The sequence below is a fragment of the Histomonas meleagridis genome, assembly GCF_020186115.1.
Source record: "Histomonas meleagridis strain 2922-C6/04-10x chromosome Unknown contig_48, whole genome shotgun sequence".
Classification (NCBI taxonomy): Eukaryota; Parabasalia; order Tritrichomonadida; family Dientamoebidae; genus Histomonas; species Histomonas meleagridis.
Window position 1 is genome coordinate 190324 of NW_027150891.1, and position 26990 is coordinate 217313.

The 26990-nt window shown below is 28.7% G+C and overlaps 6 protein-coding genes across 6 annotated transcripts; 2 read left to right on the forward strand and 4 right to left on the reverse strand.

Annotated features, from left to right (window-relative positions):
- Positions 1-351: 351 nt before the first annotated feature.
- On the reverse strand, positions 352-3694 carry GO595_006792 (leucine-rich repeat protein; the record flags this gene model as incomplete). Its single annotated transcript, XM_067920185.1, has 2 exons — positions 352-1322; positions 2431-3694. 2 exons carry the CDS (start codon positions 3692-3694, stop codon positions 352-354), a joined length of 2235 nt encoding a protein of 744 aa, XP_067773012.1.
- Positions 3695-8328: 4634 nt separating this feature from the next.
- Positions 8329-13512, forward strand: GO595_006793 (DNA-directed RNA polymerase II subunit RPB1; the record flags this gene model as incomplete). The annotated part of the gene is made up of 1 exon (XM_067920186.1): positions 8329-13512. One exon carries the CDS (start codon positions 8329-8331, stop codon positions 13510-13512), a length of 5184 nt encoding a protein of 1727 aa, XP_067773013.1.
- Positions 13513-13936: 424 nt separating this feature from the next.
- Positions 13937-14326, forward strand: GO595_006794 (protein BOBBER 1; the record flags this gene model as incomplete). Its single annotated transcript, XM_067920187.1, has 1 exon — positions 13937-14326. The coding sequence occupies one exon, from the start codon at positions 13937-13939 to the stop codon at positions 14324-14326; it is 390 nt and encodes a 129-aa protein (XP_067773014.1).
- A 7703-nt stretch (positions 14327-22029) lies between these two features.
- GO595_006795 (uncharacterized protein) lies at positions 22030-23001 on the reverse strand (the record flags this gene model as incomplete). Its single annotated transcript, XM_067920188.1, has 1 exon — positions 22030-23001. One exon carries the CDS (start codon positions 22999-23001, stop codon positions 22030-22032), a length of 972 nt encoding a protein of 323 aa, XP_067773015.1.
- Positions 23002-23278: 277 nt separating this feature from the next.
- GO595_006796 (Dynein intermediate chain 2, ciliary-related protein) lies at positions 23279-24964 on the reverse strand (the record flags this gene model as incomplete). Its single annotated transcript, XM_067920189.1, has 1 exon — positions 23279-24964. The coding sequence occupies one exon, from the start codon at positions 24962-24964 to the stop codon at positions 23279-23281; it is 1686 nt and encodes a 561-aa protein (XP_067773016.1).
- A 181-nt stretch (positions 24965-25145) lies between these two features.
- GO595_006797 (uncharacterized protein) lies at positions 25146-26090 on the reverse strand (the record flags this gene model as incomplete). The annotated part of the gene is made up of 1 exon (XM_067920190.1): positions 25146-26090. The coding sequence occupies one exon, from the start codon at positions 26088-26090 to the stop codon at positions 25146-25148; it is 945 nt and encodes a 314-aa protein (XP_067773017.1).
- Between the last annotated feature and the right edge of the window lie 900 nt (positions 26091-26990).

Below are 26990 nucleotides of genomic sequence, written 5' to 3' on the forward strand. Positions count from 1 at the left end.
TATTATTTTTCCTTGAGAAAATTCTCTTTATACACGAGCACCTTTCCTTATTTCTATTCATTTTATGTAATTGTTGAATTTCCACAAAGTTAATACCATTAAAACAATTATCGATCACATTCTTTCTTACGTCGTACGGCACATAAGGCCAAACCTTAATGAACTCTCCTGCCAATATATCCTTTAATTTCTTTTCGCTCAAGTTAAACTTTGGGTCTTCGACTTCTTTTCTCATATATTTTTGTATTTCTTCGATGATATTATCAGTAATTTCATTATCATTTTTCTTCTTTTTGTATTTATCTTTATATTCTTCGATAATATTATTAAATATCGCAGTTACTCTTTTTGTTATTGTATATCAAACCATTCCTTAATAAATGATAATGCCATTCCAATTACACCACTTCCTGCGATTACTGTGAACACTGCGATTATGATTTCTAATGCATTATTAAGTTCACAACTTTCTGCTAACAATGTACTACTTCTTTGCATAGAAGTAAATCCAGTTGAATCATAACATCGATTATCATATGTCGAATTACCTTGACAAGTCTTCGGTACATTTGATAAACATTTAATTGCTAAGTTACCAAATGCTTTATCACCAATTACAATCGATTCATTTTTAGATGTTTCTTTATCAAAATGAATTTCAGTGAATCCTTTACATTGGAGAAATGCATTCCGACCAATATATGTCAAGTTTTTAGGTAATTGTAAGATTTGTGTAAAGCCAATACAATAAGCAAATGCTGAATCTCCAATATATACTAATGATTCAGGTAATGTTAATTGATTTTCTAATCCTTGGCAACTAAAGAATGCAAAATCACCAATATAAGTTAAAGTGTTTGGTAAGTTTAATGTACCTTTTAATGAAGTACAACTAAAGAATGCATTATTACCAATTTCTTTAAGGATTTTGGTATGGATTTCAAGTTGCCCATTAAATCCTTTACATTCAGAGAATGCATAAGCGCCAATATATTCAACATTATCACCAATAATTAATGATCCTGTAAATGATGAACATAAAGAAAATGCATATTGATTAATTGTCTTTACATTATTGGGGATAATTAATGGACCTGCAAATTTACAATTACAAAATGCATATGCGCCAATTTCAATAAGTGAATTAGGTAATACTAATGATCCACTTAATGAAGTACAACCTAAAAATGCATATGATGAAATCGTTTGTAATTTCTTACATGCAGAGAAATCTAAAATCCCATTTAAGTAATCACAATTAGAAAATGCACTTGACCCAATTGAAATAATATTCGATGGAATAAATAATGAACCTGTAATACCTTTACAACCTGAAAATGATTCTCGTCCAATACTAATTAATCTTTCAGGTAATCTTGAAGCTAAATCAAATGTATCTAATTTCCAAAATGCTTCATCATCAATTGTTAAATTATATGTATTAGAATTAATATCAAGAAATTCTAATGACAAAAAGTTTGGACATTGTTCTATGAAATGTGAACAAATCCTTGTAACTGTTGAAGCAATTTTTACATATTTTAATGAACTTGAACTTGTGATTGAATATGAAGGTATTATTGATTCAGTAAATGTAAATTGTTGTGAACATGACTCTTGAAATGCATAAGATTCAATCGATAATACATTAGTACAAGCAAAATCTAATAAAGGACATTTGTAAAATGCAAATGATTCAATTTTAGTAATAAATGAATTCTCATCAAGTATAATATCCTTTAAAATTGGACAATTATTAAATGAATAATGTTTAAATGTTATATTTGAATTAAGAAAAGTAACTGATTTAAGTGAATTAAAATCAATAAATGAATTTTCAAATATAAATGTCGCATTATTTAATATAACTTCTGATATTTTTATACATTCGCCAATTAAGAAATGTATTTCATTCTTTGTACCAACAATATTAAGTGTTTCTAAGTTATTACAATTTGAAACAAAATTATTTTCAATTGTTAAACAATTTAAAATTGTTAAAGTCTGAAGATTATCACATGAACAAAATGCTTCATTACTAATTGTTCCATTGTTTTCATTTGAAATTATTTTAATTTCCATTAATGATGAACAACCATAAAATGCTTGATATTAATTCATTTCCATATATTGTAATATTCTTTAAATTAGTACAACCAGAAAACACTTCTTCATTTATTATGATTCCTTTCATATAAGGAGCAGGAAAACTAAGGTTCTTACATTGATAAAAACATTTTGACCCAAGAGTTACTCCTTCACCTTCATAAAACCAAATCTTTCCAATGTTTGTATTTGCAAAACATTTTTCACCAATAGTTTTCAGAGCAGGTTGGAATACTATATCACAACATAATGCAGAATCCTCAAAAACAGAATCTCCAAAAGTAATTAATGAATTAGCAAAAGAAATTGAAGTAATATTTAAACCCATGAAACAGCGATTACCAATAGATTCAAGATTCGATGGGAAAATTATTTCACCTTTTAATGCCGTTTCAAGAAATGCTTCTTCGTCAATAGTTTTTAAAGTTGATTCATCCGGAAATTCGAGAGAAGTTATTAGTGTTCCTTTAAAAGCAGAAGATGAAATTGTTTCAAGTGAAGCAGGAAGCCTTAAAACACTGGAAATTGTTGAATATTCAAAAGCACATGACATAATTTGTTTGATTTTGGAATCTTCGGGAAAAGTAATGGAAGAAATTTTGACCTTTTGAAATGCATAACGACCAATACTCGTTAATGAAGAAGGAAAACTAATAGTATTAATTAGACCTGAATTACAAAATGCATTATCATCAATGGTTTGTAATTGAGAATCAGTTGGAAATATTATTGATCGAATATTGGAATTCTCAAATGAGCCATGTTGTAATGCTTGTAATGTTGAAGGAAACTCAATTTCATATTCACCAATAAAAACAGACCCCGAAAATGCTCCATTAATAATTTGAAGTTTAGAATTTGGTTCAAACTTTATTGAATAAATTCTTGCTCCCATAAAACTAGCTGTGAGAATTTTTTCGACTGACGCAGGAATAGTAATTCCAGATGTGAAATTAACATATGCAAATGCAAAATCTGGAATATTAGAAAGACTTGAATGTGGAAATTCTATGAAAGGAATACTTGAATTTATGAAACACAAATCTCCAATTTCTTGTAAAGATGATGGAAACTTAATGGGCAAAGACAAATGAATGTACGAAAATGCTGAATAACCAATTGTTTCGAGCTTTGAATTTTCTGGAAATGTTATAGATGTAATGTTTGTGTTGGTAAAACATTTGGAACCAATTTGATGCAAAGAAGTTGGAAATGTGATATCTCCGGTAAGTAATTGACAATTAGAAAAACACTCATCAGAAAGAATAGTTAAGTTGCTTCCTAGTTGAAGAGATGTGATACTTTGCCCTTGAAAATATCGATTTCCAATAAAAATCACTGAATCTGGGATTGTAAGAGAACCTTTTAGTACTCCAGTATGGGACTCATGAAGCTCAAGATAAGTGACGCTACAGTTCTTGCCTTCGTGTTCAATTGTTGAAGGAATAATTAAATTTTCTGAATCTTTAAGAATTTTTGTAATATTAATGTAACATGGAGATGTGTGGAATGTGTATTCGAATAGATCTTGTGAAACAAAGTATTCAGGAACTTCGAATGATATAACGAAAAAAAGGAACAAAACCATAACGTGGGACATAACCACCCACTTTTCTTATGGGGCCGTTAGCCCATCACAATTATTGAATAAAAACGGCGTTAACTCGTTCAAATCCGAAGCTCTTTTTCCATTAGATTATTGAATAGATTGAATTACTGATCGTGGAAACCAGTAAAATGGTGTACCTAATGCTCCTTGAAATAAAATCATCGTTAATATTAATTCAATTCTTTGCGTAGAAAAAGTTGATAAAAATCATTTTGTGCAAAAGTGCAATAATTATTGCTAAGCAAAAATTCTACTGTGAATGGGTTTTGGCGGAATTTAAAAAAAAATCGAAATTGATAACGAAGCATAATTATAACATACAAAGGACATAGAAAGATAGATTAGAGAAAACTCGAGCTTTGCTGAATAGGATAAGTTTTTATCTAACAAGGATAAAGCTGCACACAAAAATTATTCCCTTAACGTACAGATTTCGAGAGATAGAGAAGCTAATTGAAGAAAATTTGGTTGATAAAAATGTAACTAAAAAATATTAATTCAAAATATTTTGTTCATTGTAAAGCAAAAGAATAAGCCAAAAACAAACCCACAAGGCAACTGGGTATGATAGAAATGATCCAATAGAAAAATACTTTTTGGATCATTATGAAGAACTTTCGAAGAATGTTTGGGAGCTTCATAAGAAATATGTTAAAGAAGGACATTATCCAAATGAAATTGCAAGGGTAATACGAAATGATGAAACAGAAAAACTTCAAGAAATATCATCACAAACAAATTTTGATTTTAATCAAACAATTGAACCATCACTTTATGAAAGATGTTCATTTATTAATAAAGAAAATGTTACATTAATTGATTATGCAGCATTTTTTTCAGCAGTTAAATGTGTTTAAATATTTACTTGTGAATGGTGCAAATGTAGAAAACACAGGTAAATATGCAGTTGCAGGTGGAAATGAAGAAATCATTCATCATTTGAAGATTAATATGAAATAACAATTAGATTCCATCGAAATGATATCTTTAAATATATTTATGAAAATGAATCAGAAAAAATACAATCAACGCCAAAAATGTCTGAAGATAAAACTAAAGATTTGGTAATTTTTTGTATTAAAAAAGATAATTATGAAATTTTAGCATTTTTGGAAGAAAAAGGAATTAATGTTAATGCTGAATCAGCAAGAAATGGGAATTTATATCTCGTTTAATATTGCCTTCAAAATAATCAAATTCCAAAAAAATATTTTGCCCTTTGCTTCAGAATCAGGAAATACTGAACTTGTGAAATATATTTTAGAACAAAAAGGAATTGATGTTAATGAAAAACGAATTCATTTTAATGATTTGAAATATGTTTTAATCATTTGAAACAGCACTTCATATAGCAGTTAGAAATAATAATATAGAAATCGTAAAATTACTTTTAGATAAAGGAATTGATGTTAATGCAAAAAATATTCATTTGAATAATTTGAAATATGTTTTAATAATTTGCAAAGAATTGAATCTAATTAGTTTGCAGATATTGAATTGATCTCAAGTTCTTATAAGCATTTTGATATATTATTCAAACAAATATTTGTTTTTGTTTTTTATCATCATAATTAAATTATAATTTTATACAAAACCAAAATTTTTTTTAAGTAAAAAACAAAACTTCAAAAATAATAAAAGTGTTTAGATCAATTTTATTACAACAATTTAATCTTTAGCTAATACTATTGCTATTGTTGAACTCCCCTTTTCATCCCAAAATCCAATTGCTATTTTATTAAAATCACCCAAGAACAATGTCTCATCATCTTTATTCATCATGGTTATTATATCCTTAATCTTTTCCATGTCATCTTCTTTAACAGTAACGAAGTTTGCCTTTACATTTTTATAATAATTTGGAACTAATTCCATAATATGTTTTTGGATAATATCTTTTTTATTACCAATATGTTCTTTAGCTAAAAGTTTTGCATGATTAATCAAAACATTTGATTTTTCTCCATTTAAAGGGAACGAAAGTTCGGAAAGTTTTAATATATTACGTAACATATTAATTTCATTTAGATAATTCTTTGATCTATTTTTCTTGAAATCTTTTGAAATGTTTTTAATTTTTTCATATATTAAAATCGCAACAGAATAATTTCCATTATTTTCATAATAACCAATTCCTATGTTATTATAATTATTTAAAACAAAATTCGATTTTTCATTATTTTGATAATCATTTTTAATTCTTTCGAATAAATTATTTAATGACTTTTCATCAAATTTTCGTATCCAAGGATTAGAATATATACAATTTTGATTATAATTCTTTCGTAAATCAATATTTCCTTTGTTTTCTTCAAGTAAATGTTGAATTTCTAATGATAATTTTTGATTTTCAATTAATTTAGTATTATTTTTTCGTATGTTATTTAATATATTTAAAATTTGTTCTTCAACTTTTACTTTTTCTTTTGGTGTTTCGAAACTTATTTCTTGTTGTTGTAATGTTTTTGTTGGTGTTAAATAAACATTATCATTATAATTTTGTTTTGGTGCATTTGTATTAGTTAAAGGTTTTGATGAATTTTTAGGTGTTTCGAAATTAATATTTTGATTTTCTTCTTCATCAGTATCTGAAAAGTTAAAATCATCTGGTAAAGGTTTAGCTGAATTAGAAAATTTATGTGTTGGCGTATTATTTTTTTGATGTTTATTACTAAATGCACCAACGTCATCTTTATATCTAAACTTTTCCAAATCAGTTTGTAAAGGTTGGAATTCATTTGGATTATTAATAATTAATTGTTCATTTGAATCTTTATTATCATCTGATGAAAATATATTCACGTTATCATTTTGGAAACGTTTTAACATTTCCAAATTTTGTATTTTATTTTGTTGATCTAATTCCCTAAATTCGAATTCTTCTTCTTCTTCATTAGTATTATCATCCGAAAATGAGAAATCATCAGCTAAAGGTTTACTATTACCTGCATGGAATAAAACAGGTTTATTATTATCATCGAAAGTTTTTTCATTTGCTTCTTTATATCTAAACTTTTCTAAGTTATTCATCATTATAGGCTTAAAGCTTTGTTTATTACTAGCTATAGTTTCTTCAAGTTTCTCATCTTCATCAGAAGCAAAATTATCATCACCATCATCTTGGAATTGATTTAATGACATAACTTTCGGCTCATTTGAAGGCCTAAAACTAAAATCGAAATCTTCATCATATTCATCATCAGAATCCGAAAAACTAAAGTTATCATCAAGTGGCTTAGCACCACCATGAGTATTTAATATCGAAATTGGTTTATTTTGTGTATGATCAGATGTTTCTTTATATCGATATTTTTCAATATTAGACATATTTATAGGCTTGAAAAATTGTGGATTTATTACCAATTTATTCCCATCTGATGAAAATTCAGATTGATTATGTGATGATGAATTCCGCATTGATAATTGTAATACGGGTTGAACGCCTTCACCTTGATTAGGTGAATATGTATCTTTTAGATAATCACCATCTGATGATGATGAAAAATCAATTGGAAGTGGCCGTGAACGATGTGCTAAAAGTGGGTTTTTATTACGTTTTGTAGATGAATCAGATGATTCATAAATTGTTTTAAGTCGTAATTTTACGTCATTTTCATTTTGCGGTTTTTCACTCGGTGGTTTCTCAGGAATTAATGGATATGAAACAACAAAATTGGATGTACTACCTTCAGAAACTAGAATTATTATAATAACAAAATCTTCGAATTTTTGAATATAAAAATTGATTTCGGTTAAAAATGAAAAACAAATATCTACAAAACCTTTAGATTCAAACAATGATTTAACCAAATTGTTATTATTAAGTATTGTAATAGGTACATATTTTCCGACAAAATTTTTAATTAATGGTGGAAAATTTCGAGTTTTAGTATTTCGTAATAAATATAATATTTCTGCTTTTTCAAGCAACGATTGATTTAATGAAAAAGGTGTCAGATTATAATATTTTCGAAATTGATTCATTATTTGAAGAATTTTCTCACTTGTAATTTCTTTTCCATCCAATCCTTTACAAAAAATCTGAGTTTTTTCTTGTAAAGATTTATGGTCAATATTTGAAAGAATAATTGAAACAATTAAATGTCTTGATTTATAAAGTAAAACACCAATTCCTACATCTGTAATAATTTCTTTCATTGTGTTAAGATATTCTTGATCCAAAAGTAATGTTTGATGAATTGATTCCGCAATTCTATTGGTTTCATTTAATGGGATAATTAAAGGAATTTCCATACTAAACAAGAACTCTTTATAAAAAGTATTTTCTGGGAACATATTTTGCCTTACTTTTGATTTTGTCGCGATTTCTTTTGCAGGATATTTTGGAAATTGATTCGTTAAAAATTGTGCAAGTTCTGTCATTTGTTTGTTAAATCTAATTGTATTATTTCTAATTTCTTGTATAATCGAAAAAAGTTTTCTTTCATATTTATTGATATAAAGAGGATTATTAGCGTTTTTCATTATAAAAAAAAAGTCCGAAATTTAACGTCTTTTTGGGTCCGTTATCAAAATAAACCTTGTCAAAACTTCCCGAACCAATTTCAGACAGTCAAATTTGATAAGGTTTGTCTGGACTGACATTCTCTAAGATGGAAAGCCGAAATGAAGAAACTGCACTCATCAGTTCCATTTCTTTTGGGCTTTTTGATCCAATAGAGCTTGAAAACTCCTCCGTATGTGAAGTTACACGGCCAATTGAATTCGAAAATGGTCAACCAGTCGTTAATGGATTGTCAGATGCTCGAATGGGAACCGTCTCACGTGATTACCTATGCGATACATGTAACCAAGACAGCGATTCATGTCCTGGACACTTTGGACATATCAAATTAGCATATCCTTTATTTCATTTTGGATATCAGGACGTCGTCTATAAGATATTAAATTGCGTATGCCACAAATGTGGTCGGCTCTTATTATCTTATGGTGACCCGGAAGTCCAAAGAGTAGTTTTACATTATCGAGGAAAACGTAGATTTGAACGTATTTTAGAATTATGTAAAACTCGAAAATGTGAACACAAAAAAGTGGGTGACGGTGACAAAGAGAATGCAGACGTAGTTAAAGATCCAGCATTTTGGAATGAATTAGGAATCGTTCCAGAAGATGGAGATTATTCAAAAGACCTTCGACAAATTGAACCATGTCAACAAACGCAAGTTGAAGTTGCACGAGAAGCAGATGGTACCTTATATACAAAAGGATCACTTACACGACAAGACATTACAGCTGCGTCAGTATTAGACATATTTTCACAAATGAAGGATTGTGATGTCCGTGTCTTAGGATTAGATCCAGAACGATCTCATCCGAAATGGATGATCTTAACAATTCTACCAGTACCACCACCACATGTTCGACCACCAGTTCGAGTTGAAGGTCTTAATCCATCACCAGATGATGTTACACATCATTTAGGAAATTTAGTTCGATGTAACAATGCGTTACTTCGAATGAAAGAATCGAATCAACAACAAACAGCGGTCAAAGAACAATTAGCGTTATTACAATGGACTGTTACCACATATTTCATCAACGACAAACCGTCGATCCAACGAGCGGTTACTCGGAACAATAAAGTTATCAAATCCATATCGCAGCGGTTAAAGGGGAAAGAAGGGCATATTCGAGGACATTTAAGTGGTAAACGTGTTGATTTCAGTGCACGATCAGTGATTTCACCTGATCCATCAATTCGTATCGATCAAGTTGGGGTACCCAAACATATTGCAAAGATATTAACGTTCCCCGAAGTTGTTACACAACGTAATCGAGAAGAATTAGCGCAATTAGTCCAAAATGGTCCAGATAAATTAGAAGGAGCTAATTATGTCATTAATCCTCAAGGTGTCAAATTTTCATTATCACGAACTACTGAACGTAGTACTATGCATTTAGATGATAATAGTATTGTTGAAAGGCATTTAAAGGATAATGATATAGTTATCTTTAATCGACAACCTTCATTACATAAAATGTCAATGATGGGACATCATGCAGTTATAATGCGTGGTAGTACATTCCGATTAAATTTATCTGTTACTACTCCATATAATGCCGATTTTGATGGCGATGAAATGAATTTACATGTACCACAAAGTCAACAAGCACGAGCAGAAGTTAAACATATTATGTTAGTTCCAAATCAAATTATATCACCACAAAAGAATGGTCCTATTATTGGTTTGGTACAAGATTCATTATTAGGATGTCGTTTGCTTACTTTAAAGAACACTTTTTTAAATCGTAATGAAATGATGAACTTAATGATGTGTATTATCCATACAAAGAAGAACATCGTATTATCACCTCCATGTATTATCATACCACAAAAGAATATCTATTTATGGTCTGGGAAACAAGTCTTTTCCTTATTTTTACCATATATTAATTATGATTTTCAAGCAGATACATGTGATAAAGAATGGGAATGGATGCCACCTAAAGATACACGTGTAATTATTCGTGATGGTAATTTATTAGCTGGGATTTTAGATAAGAAAACTGTAGGTCAAAGTGAGAAATCATTAGCTCATGTAGTTATTAATTCTTGGGATAAAGATATGGCACGAGATTTCTTAAGTCAAACTCAATTAGTAGTTAATAGTTGGTTAGAATCTCGTGGATTTAGTATCGGATTAATTGATGCAGTAGCTAAACATTCGACAATGCAAGAAGTCGAACAACGATTAAAATTATTACGTAAAGATGTTCAAGCAATTATTGATAATGCATTACAAGGTAAACAAGAAATTATGCCCGGATTAACATTAATGGAATCATTTGAACAAGTTGTTAATACTCGATCAAATGATATCATTAATCAATGTGGTGCATTAGTTAAAAAGAATTCTCGATTTTGGAATTCTTTAATGCAAATGGTTGCAGCAGGTAGTAAAGGAGGAGATATTAATATCTCTCAAATCATTGCTACTGTAGGACAACAAAATATTGAAGGTAAACGTATTAAATATGGATTTAAGAAACGAACATTACCACATTATATTAAGGATGACTTAGGTTTGGAACAACATGGATTTTGTTATCATAGTTTCATTGAAGGTTTAACACCACCAGAATTCTTCTTTCATACTATGGCAGGTAGAGAAGGTATTATTGATACAGCTTGTAAAACTTCTGATACTGGTTATATTCAACGTCGTCTAATTAAATCGATGGAATCACATTCAGTTAAATATGATGGTACTGTTCGTAATTCATTAAATCAAGTGATTCAATTCTTATATGGAAATGATGGATTAGATCCAGTAGGACTTGAAACACAAAAAATTCATTTGATTCGGTATTCTGATGAAGATTTCGATCGAATGTTTAAATTAGATCCAACTCAACCTACTTTTGGTCAAGGAGTATTACAACCAGAAGTTATTGAAGAATTAAGAAGTCAACAAGGTCGAGCAGAAGAAATATTTAATCGAGAATATAATCGACTTAAAGAATTCCGAGAAATATTACGTTATGAAATCTTTCCAGAATTAAATGATGTTGGTTGGTTCCCAGTAAATATACAAAGATTAATAGAAACTTCACAACAAAGTTATCATATTAATCCTCATTCAGATCGATCAGATTTAAATCCAGTTGATGTTATCGAATCAGTAGAAAAATTAGTGACTAAATTAATTGTAGTTAAAGGTGATGATCAAATCTCCAGAATAGCACAAGATAATGCTACTTTATTATTACGGATATTTATATTTAGTAATCTTTCATCTAAACAAATTATATTTACCCAACGTTTAAATAGAGGTGCATTAGATTGGGTATTAGATGAAATTGAAATTAAATTTAATCAATCAATAGTTGCACCTGGTGAAATGGTAGGTGCTATAGCAGGACAATCTATAGGTGAACCTACAACACAAATGACTTTAAATACTTTTCATTTTGCTGGTGTTTCTGCGAAAAATGTAACTTTAGGTGTTCCACGTTTAAATGAAATTATGAATTTAGCTAAAACTATGAGAACTCCTCAAGTTACTATATTCTTAGATCCTGAAGAACGATCTGATAAAAATATTGCTGAATTATTAAAGGCCGAAATTGAACATACTTCATTAAAGAAGTTAGTTCAACAATCAGAAATTTATTTCGATCCTTCTGATAATGATAGTTTAATTGAAGAAGATAGAGAATGGTTACAAGATACTATTTTTGATGAGAAATCTTCTACTGATACTTATCCATTTGTATTACGTTTTATTTTAGATTCTAAAGCTTTAACTGCTGCTAATCTTAAAATAGAAGATATAGCAAATAAAATTACAGAAGGTTATAAAGGTCAATTAACAGTAACTTATAATAATACTGATATAGATCGACCTATACTACGTATCCGTAATATAAAGAAAGAAGGTGGTATGGATGATAATGATGGTTCAATATTACGACAAATTGAACAACATATTTATGATAAATTAACATTAGGTGGTATACCAGGTATTACACGTATAGCTATTGATGATGATGCTAAAATTGAAGTTATTAATCCAGATACTAATGGTATTGATCGTATACAAGAATTTGTATTATATACTGAAGGTTCTTCTTTGTTAAATATATTAACTAATCCTCATGTAGATTTCCAACGTACGTTTTCGAATAATATCATGGAAACTAAAGATATATTAGGTATAGAAGCTTCAAGAGAATTAATCATTCATGAATTGAACAAAGTGTTTGGTTCTTCTTATATTAATTATCATCATTTACAACTTTTGGCTGATACTATGACTCATTATGGTGAAATTAGAGCTGTATCTAGACATGGTATTAATAAGGCTCCAACAGGACCTTTAATGCGTGCTTCTTATGAACAAACTGTTGATATCTTCTTCCAAGCAGCTGCTTTTGGTGAAGTTGATTATATGAGAGATACTTCTTCTCGTATATTAGTTGGCGCACCTGCTAATATTGGTACTGGTATTGTAGATATATTAACTGATAATTCCAACTTACCTGATTCAACTTATCATGCTAAAGCTGAAGAACATCAACTTTTGGGAGTTGATTCTCCTCAACAAATTTCTCCTGTTGCAAGAATTGCTGGTGATTATTATGATGAATATGATTCTTCTCCATTACAAGCGACTTCTCCAATTAGAAATGATGATACTGGTGATAATGAAATTGCTCCAAACTCGCCTTCAATTTATTCACCATCATATGATCAAATGTCTCCTGTAGGTGATATAATGTCCCCTTATATAGCAAATGGACATAATCAAATGGTGGTATCGCCAAGTCCTTTATACCCATCTTATCCATCGCCTTATCAAAACACTGCTAGTCCAATGCCAAGTTCACCTTATGTTGGAGGACTTTATGATAGAAGTAGAAATGCTACTTCTCCTTCGTATAACGCAACTTCTCCTTCTTATAACCCAACTTCTCCTTCATATTCTCCGACTTCTCCTTCTTACTCTCCTACATCTCCATCTTATTCGCCAACATCTCCTTCGTATTCACCAACTTCTCCATCATATTCTCCGACTTCTCCTTCATATTCTCCTACATCACCATCTTACTCACCAACATCTCCTTCATACTCACCAACTTCTCCTTCATATTCTCCTACATCTCCTTCGTATTCTCCTACATCACCATCTTATTCTCCGACATCTCCTTCATATTCACCAACTTCACCATCGTATTCCCCAACTTCTCCTTCATATTCTCCGACTTCTCCTTCTTACTCTCCTACATCGCCTTCGTATTCGCCTACATCCCCATCTTACTCTCCAACGAGGTAAAAATAAAATTAAACTGTAAAACAAAAACAAAACAATAATAAACAAAGTATTTAATTAATTTGATTTTTAGTTTGATGTGATTTCATAAAGTAGTCAAAAAATTCATTTCTGAGTTTATTTGGCCGTATTTAATTTGCTTTTGTTGATACTTTAGAGAATGAACAGAAATTTATTCAAATGTTTTAGGAATGTTCTAAAGTTCTTTTCCGTAAATGATTTTTCCTTAACCTGAAAAAATAAAAAGAATTGGTCGATAAACGGTCTCCTTTCAAAATATGTGAAGTGACATTTATTAAAAATATGGCAAAAGAACTTCCATATACATGGGAACAGACTTTGGAAGATGTAACATTATCAATTATTGTTGAAGCAGGAATACCAGGTAAAATGGACAATTGTCAAATTCAGAAAAATCATTTGATCGATGGAATGGATCAAAGGAAAAACCCCAATAATCGATGGAGATCTTTCAGAAGAGGTAAAGCCAGGAGATTCATCATGGACAATAGCCGATGTTAAAGATGGACGTGAAATTCAAGTGTTAAAAAGACTGGGATGCATTGGTGGAAATGTATATGTTGGTGACCCAGAAATAGATGTCTCGAAGATTGAGCCAGAGAATAGCAAACTTTCTGATCTCGATCCAGAAACTCGTCAAACTGTTGAAAAGATGATGTATGATCAACGCGCAAAAGCTGCAGGCCTTCCAACAACAGATGAAATCAATAATCGTGAAATGATTGAGAAACTCACACGTGAGCACCCAGAATTTGCACAGCAGCTTGCTCAATCACAATCTAACGGCGGCAAGTAAACTTTTGAATTTGTGTTAACGTTTTTTGTGAAAAGTGCTATAATGATAAATGAGTTAATTGACTCATTTTATCCTAAATTTTTGGTTATATTTAATGTAATGGATAATTTATTAAACCTAGGAGAAGCCACATATGAAAGCACAGTAGATTATATTATTTTATCCAATTTAAAATCTGATCAAATTATTTCTTGTATTCTTACAACAGCAAAAATTAAACCAAATTTGATATATTATTTATCCAAAATAATAAAAGAATATGAAAATCACTACCCAAACAAAATTGATTTTTATATTTTTATTAATTTACTTATGGAAAATAGAATTTATTTATTTGTTTTATATCTTTTGGATTTTGGTTTAATATCAATTCATATGATTCATAGGTTTTTCAAGAAGTCAAATATATTTTTATATTTTGGAAGTGAGATAATACAAAATGAACCTCAACTTTATAAAAACATGAAAAACTCATTTATTTGTAACAATTTACTTCGCGAAAATGATTTCTTAAAATTTAATGATAATCAAAGATATTCCGGAAATTCCGAATTAATTATTTTAACTTTTATAAGGAAAGATTTAATTGATGAATTTATATATAATTTTAATTTTTTTGAAATTGATCCTAATTATAGAATTGGTCAATCTTTATATGAAATGAATAATATCCTTAAGAATTGTACATTACTTGAATATGCTGCATATTTCAAAGCAGTGAAATGTTTTAAATTTTTATCGCTTCAAGGTGCAATAATTACAGATGATACAATAAAATATGCAATTTTTGGAGGAAACATAGAAATATTTGATATTTGTAAACAAGAAAAAAGTAATTTTGATTATATAATGGATTATTCTATTCAATCACATAGATATAAATTAAGTAATTGGATTAATCAAACCAATGGAATTAAATATAACTTATTTTATAGCGTTGAATTTTTAAATTTATATATATTTTGTAAATCAGATTTCGAAGATATTAATAAAAAATTCGGATTAATTCAAATGACACCATTAATAATAGCTGCAAAAAATGGTTTTTTAGACATTGTTAACTTTTTATGTTCTTTTCCTAATATTGATTTATATAGAAGAGATAATATTTGTTCATTTAATTTAATGTTTGCTTTTTAGTTTTGGATTTTATTTTTAAGGTTTCATACAGCTTTAATTGCTGCAGGAATAAATGGTCATTTTGATATTTTTGTTTTCTTACTCGAAAAAATGGAAAAAAATAAAATTAAAAAAAAGGATTTTGTGTTTTTTTATTAATTATGAAAATATTTTTTCATGCATCAAAAAAAGGATTTGTAAAAATTGTAAAATATTTAATTAAAAATAAGTTTATAAATGTTAATATAAGATCTAAAAATGAAGTTCTTTTTATGTTATCAAATTAACAGCTTTGCATTATGCAGCTTCATGTAACCAGAAAAATGTAATTAAATTCCTTTTATCACAATCGGAAATAGATATAAATTTTCATGATTCTGAATTTTCTTTTATCTATTTGGAAATTATTTTTATAATTTTATACAGCTTTACATCATGCTACTGATAAAAATAGTGTAAGAGCCGCTAAGATATTGTGTTCAGATGCTAATATTGACACAAATGAAGTAGATAATTAGTTTTTTTATTTATGATTGGAATTTATTTAAATATTAAAAAACTGCTTTACATATTGCCGCTGAAAAAGGATATTTGGATATTATTAAAATAATTTGCTCTGTTAAAGAAACTGATTTAAATGAATATGATAAAATTCATAAATTTAACTTTTAGTTTCAAAAAATATATTGGGATATGTTTACAAGTTTTAATATGCCAATACATACAGCTGCAATATATGGGTCATTAGATGTATTTAAATATTTAGTTAAAAAAAATAAATCATTGTTATTTGCAAAAAATAAATATGTTTATTTTGCAAATTGAGTACTTAATTTGATGTTTTGGAGTTTATTTATATATTATATTAATCCACTTGAGTTCGCCTTGAAAGAAAAACAAAACGAAATTGTTGATTTTATAAATTCAAAAGTGATAGTGATAGAGTAAATTAAAAATCTATTAAAATTTGTAAAGCATTTTGGACTTTATTTCGGTTGTTAATAAAATAAATATGTAAAAATCATGTCAAATGACTTATCATTGAACATTCAGATTTGGAAAAAAATCGAAAGAAATTTATATTTTAATATCTAGTATAAAACAATCAAAAAAGAAATCAGAGGCACGATGGCCGAGTGGTTAAGGCGTGGGATTTGAGTCCCCATGGGTTTATCCCTCATCAGTTCGAATCTGGTTCGTGTCGTTTTTTTGTTTTTTACCTATATGAGCCCATCATATTTTTTTTGCAGAATCTACAAATAACAAAGTACAAATTTAAAACCATTACAGAGCTCTTTTTTGATATGTAAATCTTGTGCGACAATCTCATTTCATTATTTAAAAAATCATTTGCATTTTCTGACAAATTAACTGATTATGACACGTTTAATGTGTTCTGGGTTACACGATCACAACATTCTTTAAGGTTATTAAAACAATTTTTTTAAGATTCATTAAAAAAATCTACTAAGTTCATCATTTTAAATTATTTCTTAAGACGTGAAGTTTTAACGTAATTATTTTTTGCATTTTTGTTTGATCATTTCTTCTATTTCTGGATCCTGGTTCCGCGGAAGTAAAAATGGATCAACTTCAATATTATCAACCTGTAAAAGTAATTTAGCGATTTCTCTATGCTGAGCATCATTTAAACCATAATAACATCCATACATTAGAGCATTCCAAAATCATATTAAGAAACATTAATTTAAAACAATAAACTTTAAATATAGCAAAGAGACATTCGTTTCTACATTTACATCAATTCCTTTTTGCTTAAGAAGCAATTTAACGATTTCAACATAACCCCCACGCGAAGCGGCACAAATCGCCGTCCAAAACAAATTCAAAAAATTCCATACAAGAAATATATACACCAAAAAAAACATGTAAATAGTAAGAGATATTAGTAAACAGATATTGTATTAACTTCTATTTCTTTTTGTACAAGAAGTAATTTAACAATTTCTGTGTAACCATTGAATGATGAATACATTAAAGCTGTACATAATAATTTCAAAAAATATTAAAAATTATTTGTATACATCAATGCAATGATATAAATTTTGAACAAATTAAATAAATATCTTTGGCATTAATATCAATTTCTTTTTGTTTAATAAGTAATTTAACTATTTCTGTATGACCATTTTCAGATGCTAAAATAAGTGCTGTTTTAAACAATTTAAAAAATGTCCAAATAATATTATCAAACACTTTATTATAAAAAGAAATATTAAATATAATAAATAAATATCTTTTGCATTAATATCAATTCCTTTTTGTTCAAGAAGGAATTGAACCATATCAATGTAATTATTTTCAGATGACAATATAAGTGCTGTTCTAAAAAAATAAAATAAATATTAAATGAATAAAATATATATAAAATTATTAGAAGAAATATTAAGTAAAACAATTATAATATCTTTTGCATTAATATCAATTCCTTTTTGTTCAAGAAGTAATTTAACAGTTTCAATATTTCTTGATTTATAAGCGAACAAGATTATGTTTTTTGGAATATTATGCACGTGAATGAAATCATTTATTAATAAAGTATTACCATTTTCTGAAACTTGTTGAATAATATTATCATTTATTTCCATTCCCTCTTTTTCTAAAAATGAAAATATTTCATAATTATTATATTTAATACACTTAATTCCTAATTTTATTAAATCGTTGGTATCCATATTTGTCTTATTATATAAATATATAAATATATCATTTTGATGAAATTCAATTGCTGTTTCGTATGCATCTTCAAATGATGAATGATTTTGTTCACATAAATGAATAATTTCCTCATTTCCACCTGCAACTGCATATTTACCTGTGTTTTCTACTTTTGCTCCATTCATAAGTAAATATTTAAAACATTTAACTGCTGAAAAAAATGCTGCATAATCAATTAATGTAACATTTTCTTTATTAACAAATGAACATCTTTCAGAAGGTGATGGTTCAATTGTTTGATTAAAATCAAAATTTGTTTGTGATGATATTTCTTGAAGTTTTTCTGTTTCATCATTTCGAATTATTTTCGCAATTTCATTTGGATTATGTCCTTCTTCAATTAATTTCTTATGCAGTTCAAAATCATTTTCTTTAAGTTCTTCTATTTGCTTGTTAATGTTTTCTTTTTCTGGGAAATAATGCATAAAATATGTTTGGATAATTTTTGGTTCAATTATCTCGTCTTCAATCATTTTTTCTAAAAGATAATTTGATTCTTGACTATCAGTTGATAATAATAATTGAGTGAAAATGTTGATGATATTATAACTTGACTTTGTTTCGATTGTTTGTAAATACTTGAAACATAATTTTTCATAGCCACGTGATACAAAATATGAATAAATAATTCTATAAATGATATGAAGAATAGAATATTGAAATTCTAAAGAAATGTAATTTAATGAAGATTCAACTAATTGATCAATATTATTTTCATTTAAATCAAATATAATTTTTTCTAGATCTTGTAATATTTGGAGATTTCCTCTGTTAGTTGTTGCATGGCTTTGACTTCCTCCCATACAGAAAAAAACTCCGAAACTTGAAATGATGTCTTTGGTTACCCATATTATGAAAAAGTTTGTAATTGAATTGCATTTAATCGTAATCAGTCGTTTTTACATCCAACCAATTATCTTCTCAATTTTAAAAGGTGATCAAAATGTGTTTGATTTTTTGTTAACGAATTTTAGCATATGTATTTAAATATATTTTGAACAATTTTATTGATTTTAAGCAAAATTAGTATTCTCATTAAAACAAAACAATTTAATTTCATTAGCTAATTTAATTTATTCAAAAAATTATTTAAAACAAAAAAATAGTTCTGTATAATAATATCAAACTTTAAATCAGAAAATAATTTTTTTAACAAACAAGCAAACCATTGATTTATTTATTCAGATGCAATTACAGTTATATGTTAAAACTCTATTCAGGATACAGTAAATCTCAAATTAGTTGAAGTGTTTCAACCTGATTTCACTCAGTTTTATTATGTTTTTCAAAATTATTAAATTTATTTAGTTTAATTTTTCGTATTCGTTTGAAATACTCGATAAATTATTTTTACGATTCATTTTCTTTTTCCTAGCGATCAAAATCACTCCGATGACAATTATAACTCCAATTGGAACGCAAACTCCAACAACAATTTTCCATTTATTATTATCTTCGACACCATAATTTGGATTGCATTCATCGATTAATTTTCCTTTAGCTACATCTAAAGCACCAAATTTGCTACTTTTATATGTTTCTGATGTCATTACAATTTTTGCTCGAACTTGATCAAACGCATTCTCAGCAACTGTTGGTTTATTTTTACCATAAAAATAAATACATTGTAGTTTGAAGCACTCAGAAAACGCTAATGATTGAATTTCTTCCACATTTTCCCCGATATATAGAGTTGTTAAATTATAACATTCATTAAAAGCTAATTCTTCAATTATTTTTATGGAATTTGGAATTGTTAAGTTTACCAAAAATTTGACTTTAGAAAAAGCACTTTTGCCAATGTTAATTAAAGTATTTGGTAAAATTAAATCAGAAATTTCTTTAAATAAAGGATATACAATTAATTTGGTAATATTTTTATCATAAACAACTCCATCATTTTCATAATTGGAATATTTTGGATTTGATTTCGATATGTTAATAATTCGAAGATTTTTACAAGAGCCGAAATAATTTTGTTGAATTAATGTAACTGATTCAGGAATTGTAACAATTTTAATGTTATTACAGCCAGAAAATGATTCATTTCGAATTGTATCAACTGAATTTGGTATATTAAATATTTCGTTTTTTGTTTCCTTGTGGATATTGTATAAGATATGAAACATTTTTGTCGTATAAAAATTCCGTCGTTTTCATAATTGGAATATTTCGGTTTTTGTTCCGAAACTTTAATGTATTGAAGATGATTACATTCTTTAAATGCATTTTCGGATATTGAAGTAACAGAACTCGAAATTGTTATGTTCTCAATTACCGAATATGAAAATGCAGCTTCAATCGTTTTAACATTATCACCAATTGTAATTGACTTAAAACTTGATGACATAAATGCATTCGCTTCAATAATTAAGACATTATTTGGTATTATTAAATCTTGTGAATTTATACATTCAAAAAATGATAATTTGCCAATGGTTATGATTGTATCCGGAATTTGATATTCGGTTTTTTTGGCAGATGGGGAAAAAAATAATTGTTGTGATGTCTTTATCATATATAACACCATCGTTATTAAAGTTGGAATAGTGTGCGTTGTCTTCAGATATTGCAATGTGATTAAGCTTATGACACCTCATAAATGAATCTGAGTTAATTGAAGAAACAGATTTTGGTATGCTAATGTTTGTTATTGGACACCCTGCAAATGCAGTGGCATTAATCGTAGTTAAATTTTCACCCAAAATAATTGTTATCAAATTGATACACGACATAAATGCACTCGTTCCAATTAAAGTAACTGAATTACCGATATCCACAGAAAGTACACCTATCCACAGTTCAAATGCATTTTTTGGAATTTCTTTGATTCCTTCTCCAATAATAATATGTAGAGTACTTAATTGGTAGTCATCATTAAATTCACTTGGATTATTTATTGTAAGCGTTTTTGTTTTACTATCGTATGTCTGCAAAGAATGTGAAAAAAGAAGAAAAAAGAAAGTCATTTTATGAACAGGAAGTTCAAATTTGAAAGCGCTTATGTCGGCACCAGATAAGGACTTTACATAAAAGTGGTAAAAAAAGTGGAAAATTCGAATTTCAAAATTCAAGCAGTAGACTTTGGTTTCCTTGGTCCTTTAAAGTTTCAAGTTGAATGGGTTGTGAATGTGTTATCAAGTGAGTCAACTGCTAATGTAGTTAATCAATATTATCCACAATTCAATTGTCAAAAATTTTTGTATGATTTTTGTTTTTATTTAAGAGAATTAAAAGAGCTTATGTCAAGAGGAGAGCCCATGGGTCGATTTAATTTTCCAATAGAGAACTTTGAAAATCAATGTATTTTAAATTTCAAAGTTCAAAATATAATTTTTTTGTTAAACCAAATTTCAAATGGAATGACCATATTTGATAAAACGATTCAAGATAAGAAAACAAGAAATTACTTTAATAAGTCTCATAAATATTTTCAAAGTCTTTCTGCTATATGTACCAACTTAAGCCAAGAGATAGATCTACCAAAAGTTACAGAAGCACTAAGATTATTCCATTGTTTTCTTCATTGTTCTCAAAGATTGAGAAAATTATCTGCTAATATCCCATTTTTATATTCTGAAAATCTAGAAAGAGAACTCATAAACATTCAATTCGCTCTTGTTTTTCGCGATCAATTTTTACAAATTATTTTTAATGTCAATAATTTAATTAAAAAAGGATTAAAACCCAACAACCCAATGTCCTTATTTTGACCATTTTTGACATGTTTATAAGTATTTACTTAATAAAATGTGTTTTTGTAATAAATTTTTGATATCTCTAAAAAATATATTTTATAAACAAAATATTTTTTATTATTATTTTTGAATAGTAACGACAAGAATTTAAAATCCAATTAGCGAAAGTAAATCTTCATTGTTATTTTTCTTTTCTTGTTCCACATTTTCCTTCTTATCCACAGAATTATTATTACTTTTCAACTTATCTAACTCAGCAAAGAATTCTTCGACAGTTAAATCGTTTTTTTCTTTTTTCTTTTTCGTGATTTCTTTTTCTTTCGGCTCTTTTTTCTTTGATATTATCGCGTTCAGTTTGTTTTGCGCTTTCGTTGCTGCAGCAACAACATCGTTAGTGTTTACTTCTTTAGTTTTCTTATACGTGCCAAAAGTCTGCTGGCAAAAGTCGCAAAAGTCGTGCGTTATCCGAAGCGCATTTCGGAGATCGGGATCAACAATCGTCGGTTCCAAATCGCATAACCGTCGCGCAATCTCACGAACATTTGGTATCATTTCTTTGAGAAGACCTTCTTCAGTTCCACCGTCTGCAAATGAAGCTATGATACATTGTGAAAACATGACTAGCAATTCCATGGACGCAGAAATGTTGTCATAAAACTTCTTCTTAATGCTACGTGTTAGCTTGGGAACAAAATGAGTTGAAAATTGGCTTTGTTGCCATTTGGAAAATTTGGGATCAAGGCAATTTTGAGAAGTACATGAATTGATCCAGGAAGGTGTTGTCTTATAGAGGAAATTCTGTAGGGCAGGATTTTCTGAAATACCTGGTTGGGAAAGGTGCTTCATTAAAACTGGGGATTGAAGTGATTGAAGTTGTTGTCGTTTGGAATTCTTGAATAGGGCATCAACTAATATTAACGAATTTTGTTTGGCAGCAAAGGTGCCTTTTGAAATATATTTGCAGATAATAGTAAGAAAAATTGGAACAGATCCTGGTTGGGAATCAAAAATACTGAGAATTTGTAGAATGCTACTCCAATCAGGTGTGCCTGGAGGACCAGTTATGGATTTTTTTACAAGATTTTCTACTTTATTTATGTATATAGTTTCCAAATCCATATGCTTAAAATAAGAAGTTTAACACAAAATATGGGGCACCTCAACTTTTTTTAAGTTGCTTACAAAGTAATACCCTAAAAACCAAGCGTAGTAATGCTGTGTATCTAAAACTTTGCAACAATATTTTGAGCTCAAAACAATCTTATGTAAGTTTAGCGAAAAAACATTTTTCAAGTTGGAATGTTATTTAAATGTATTTGGTATAAAAATGAAAGAGTTTTTAATTAAAGAGTTTTTTTTAACAATTTCTTTTAGCATAAGTTTACACAAATCTATTTCATTCTTGATTCGAGATCAATTGAATCACGCTTTCAAATCTTTTCTTTTCCATTTCTATATCATTACCAGACACAAGTGATTGAACTCCAACCACTTTTGCCAAATGTATCACGCCATTTGTATTACCGCATATAAAAACGGGTAATTTTGGTGACCAATCTAATGCAGTTAATTCCTTTTTATCAAATGGGATAAATTTTGCCACCGGATCAACAGAATCCAATGAAATGTCCCAAATCCTGCATTCGCCGTCACTACAAGCAGCAGCAAAAACAGTTCCACTGATTGGTGACCATTCGATCACATTAAATGTTGATTTCCCTAAATAAAAAGCAGTCACTGGAGTTTGCCTACTTGTGTTCCAAATAGCAGCAGATCCATCGCAGCTCCCAGAAATAAACCAATTGGGTACAATGGGTGAAAATCTTACAGAAAGTACAGCTCTGAAATGGAATAAAAGTTTTTGTATAAAGTCTTCATTATATTGCGCATCGCAAACAAATATTGCGCCATCTTCACTTCCAACAACATATGTATTAGGTTGAGATTTGCTAAATGATACACAATGAAGATCTTCATATCGTAACATTTGCGCTTTACCCTCTTTGCTAAGGACCTTAAGCTTCTTTAAAACAACTAAATCTTTGTGTTCAAGCCCATTTGCAACTGTCCATTGAGTAACTCTTCCACCATAAGCAACAGAAACAACTGCTTCACTACGCACTCGTGTATCAGTTCTTTGTTGGAATGTTACTTCTCCAACAGATCCTTCATGAGATCCTTTATCAACAGATGATTTAGCAATACATTCACATTTTTTAGGTCGAATATCATATATACCAATTGACCCATTGGAAAAACCAGAGGCTAAAAGATATGGTACGCCTTCACTAAATTTAATGGATGTGGGTACTTCTTCTGTTTCAATTACGCGTTCGGGGTACCCCGGATTCATAACGTTCCAAACGCAAATTAAGCCGCTATTTGGAGAATGTCCTTGCTGTGGCAAACCATAACTTGCAGCAAAGAAATTAGTAGCTTGTGAATTAAATGATATACTTGTAACTTTGCGAAGATATGTGAGGGGACATTGAAATTGTATCAAAGGTTCAATTCCTGGTTTGTCAACTTTTTGGGTTAAAGACTTGTATGAAATAAATTTATCTAAGTATATATTTTGTTGAACCATTCGCTCAATTGCAAATAATGATAAGTTAATATCTTTCATATTATGAAGTGTGGCATTACTTTCCTCTGTGTTTGGTCCAAAATCTACTTTTGCATTCGGGTCTTTGAGTGTTTCTTCAGATGTTTCAGTCCATAAGTATGATGATAATGGATGTAAACTTTCATGTAGAACAGTGATAGGACTAACTTGTTCTTCTTGATTTTTATTTTCATTTACATCATAAAAATCATGTAGATAAACATCGGTTGATTCATCAACTTTTGTAATTCTATTTGTTTGTGTTTCTTTGTCCTTAATGAATAAGTGGAAAGTGAGCGATTCCCTTGATACAAAATTTTCTGATGTAGCCATTGCTTCACAATATTGTGTATATCTTTTATTTTTTTCCTGAATTTCTTGCGCTCTATCAGTTGCAAAACTTTCTATAGAGCTTTGTTGTTGGAATAAAAAAATTGTTGGAGTTTCACTTATAACAATATTTACTTCTGTTTCCATTTTTAATTAACGTGTTTTCCATTCAATTTTTTCCGTTTGACGGCACTTTTTAGCTTACGATTAAAACCAGTTCAAAAAAAATCATTTTTCCCAAAAAAATATTAATACAAGCATAAAATATCTATTTAGAATCATATAACTGAAAGAAAATCCCATTTATGAGCATGCTTCATTAACATCTTCATAAAAATTGGACAATCTGTTTTCTAGGGAGTTCAAGTCTCCCAAGGTCCTTGACGGATTCTTCTTCTAATTGTGCTCGACTATATCTTGAAATGTGGTCATTCATCAAAACTATGATCTCATCTTTTGTTGCCGCAAAGAAAGGTTTACACGCACCAATTTCTGAAACTATGCATTCAAGTGCGCGCAACGTTAGAACTCCATCACTATCAACAGCAACATAGCTAATTAATCCTGTAGTATTATCAACTTTAAGCGGGCAAATACTTCGTATTGGTTTGGGGCGCCCCGAAAAAGTGAACTGAGCGATAACTTGTAATGCTGTCAAAATACAAACAGACCCGTCATCAAGAGCAGCAATACAACAAGTTTCATTAGGAAGAGGTGCCATGCTGGTCGCATTAGATCGGATATCGAGTGGATAAGTCATTGTGTTTGTAGAAAGATCTATAACTGATATTTTTGAATTAGTATCTGAAACCCAACAGTACTTGCTAGAGCAGCAAGCTACGTTGTAAGTACTTTTGCTTGTAAATGATTTAATATGTGTACCTGTTGAATCCCAAATATGTGCAACTTTGTCCGATCCAATTGAAAATAGATGACAGTTTTTTGAACTAGCTACACATAAAACATTTTCTGAATGTGCTTTAGTGGATCCAGGAAGTGAATATGTCATTAAAAGATTTAGATCAGAATCAAATTCGGATATACATCCGTTTTGAAAACCAATAATGTAGGTTTCTGATTCAATTGCACAAGCGCAAGATGGTGTCAAACTCAAAAATCTTGATGAAATAACCTCTGACTTTGATCTAACTTCAACATAATTTTGTTTTGTATAAATCAAAACTTTCCCATTGAATGAAGTCATTCCAATTACTTCATTTGGTATTTGGGAGGAATCATCATCAACATGAGCAACAGATGTTCCTGTGCCCATTAAATTAGCACTTTTTCAATAAAGCGACCGTTATTTTTGTAATTGTACTATTTCTGCATAACCACTTGAACATGCTAAAATATATGCTGTCTCAAATAATTTGATTAATTTCCAAATATTTTTTTTAAAATATTAAATTATTAAAATAAAATCCAAATTAAACAAATAAATACTTTTAGCATTAATATTAATTCCTTCTTGTTTCAAAATATATTTAACAAGCTCAAGATTACTTGAATTGGAAATATTTAATAAAATATCTTTTGGAATTTGATTGTTTTGGAAAAAGTATTGAACAAGAAATATGTTTCCGTTTCTTACTGATTCATTAATAACATTATCATTAATTTTCATTCCATCATCAATTAAATATATTAAAATTTCAAAGTTATAACATAAAACACATTTAACTCCTAATTCCCCCAAATTATTAATTTTTTCAATTTTATTTTCATATAAATAATGAAAGTTATCGTTTCGATGAAATTTAACTGCTGTTTCATATGCATTTTCAAATAATGTATGATTTTGTTCACATAGATGAAGAATTTCTAAATTCCCACCTGCAATCGCATATTTACCTGTACTTTCTAATTTTGCACCATTCACAAGTAAATATTTGAAACATTTAACAGATGAAAAAAATGCTGCATAATCAATTAATGTAACATTTTCTTCATTAACAAATGAACATCTTTCATAAGGCGATGGTTTTATTATTTGATTAAAGTCAAAATTATGTTGTGATGATATTTCTTGAAGTTTTTCGATTTCATCATTCCGAATTATTTTCGCAATTTCATTCGGATTATTTCCTTCTTTAATTAATTTATCATCAAGTTTATTATTATTTTTCATTTGGTTATTCGAATGCTTATCGTAATAGTCATAAAATATATT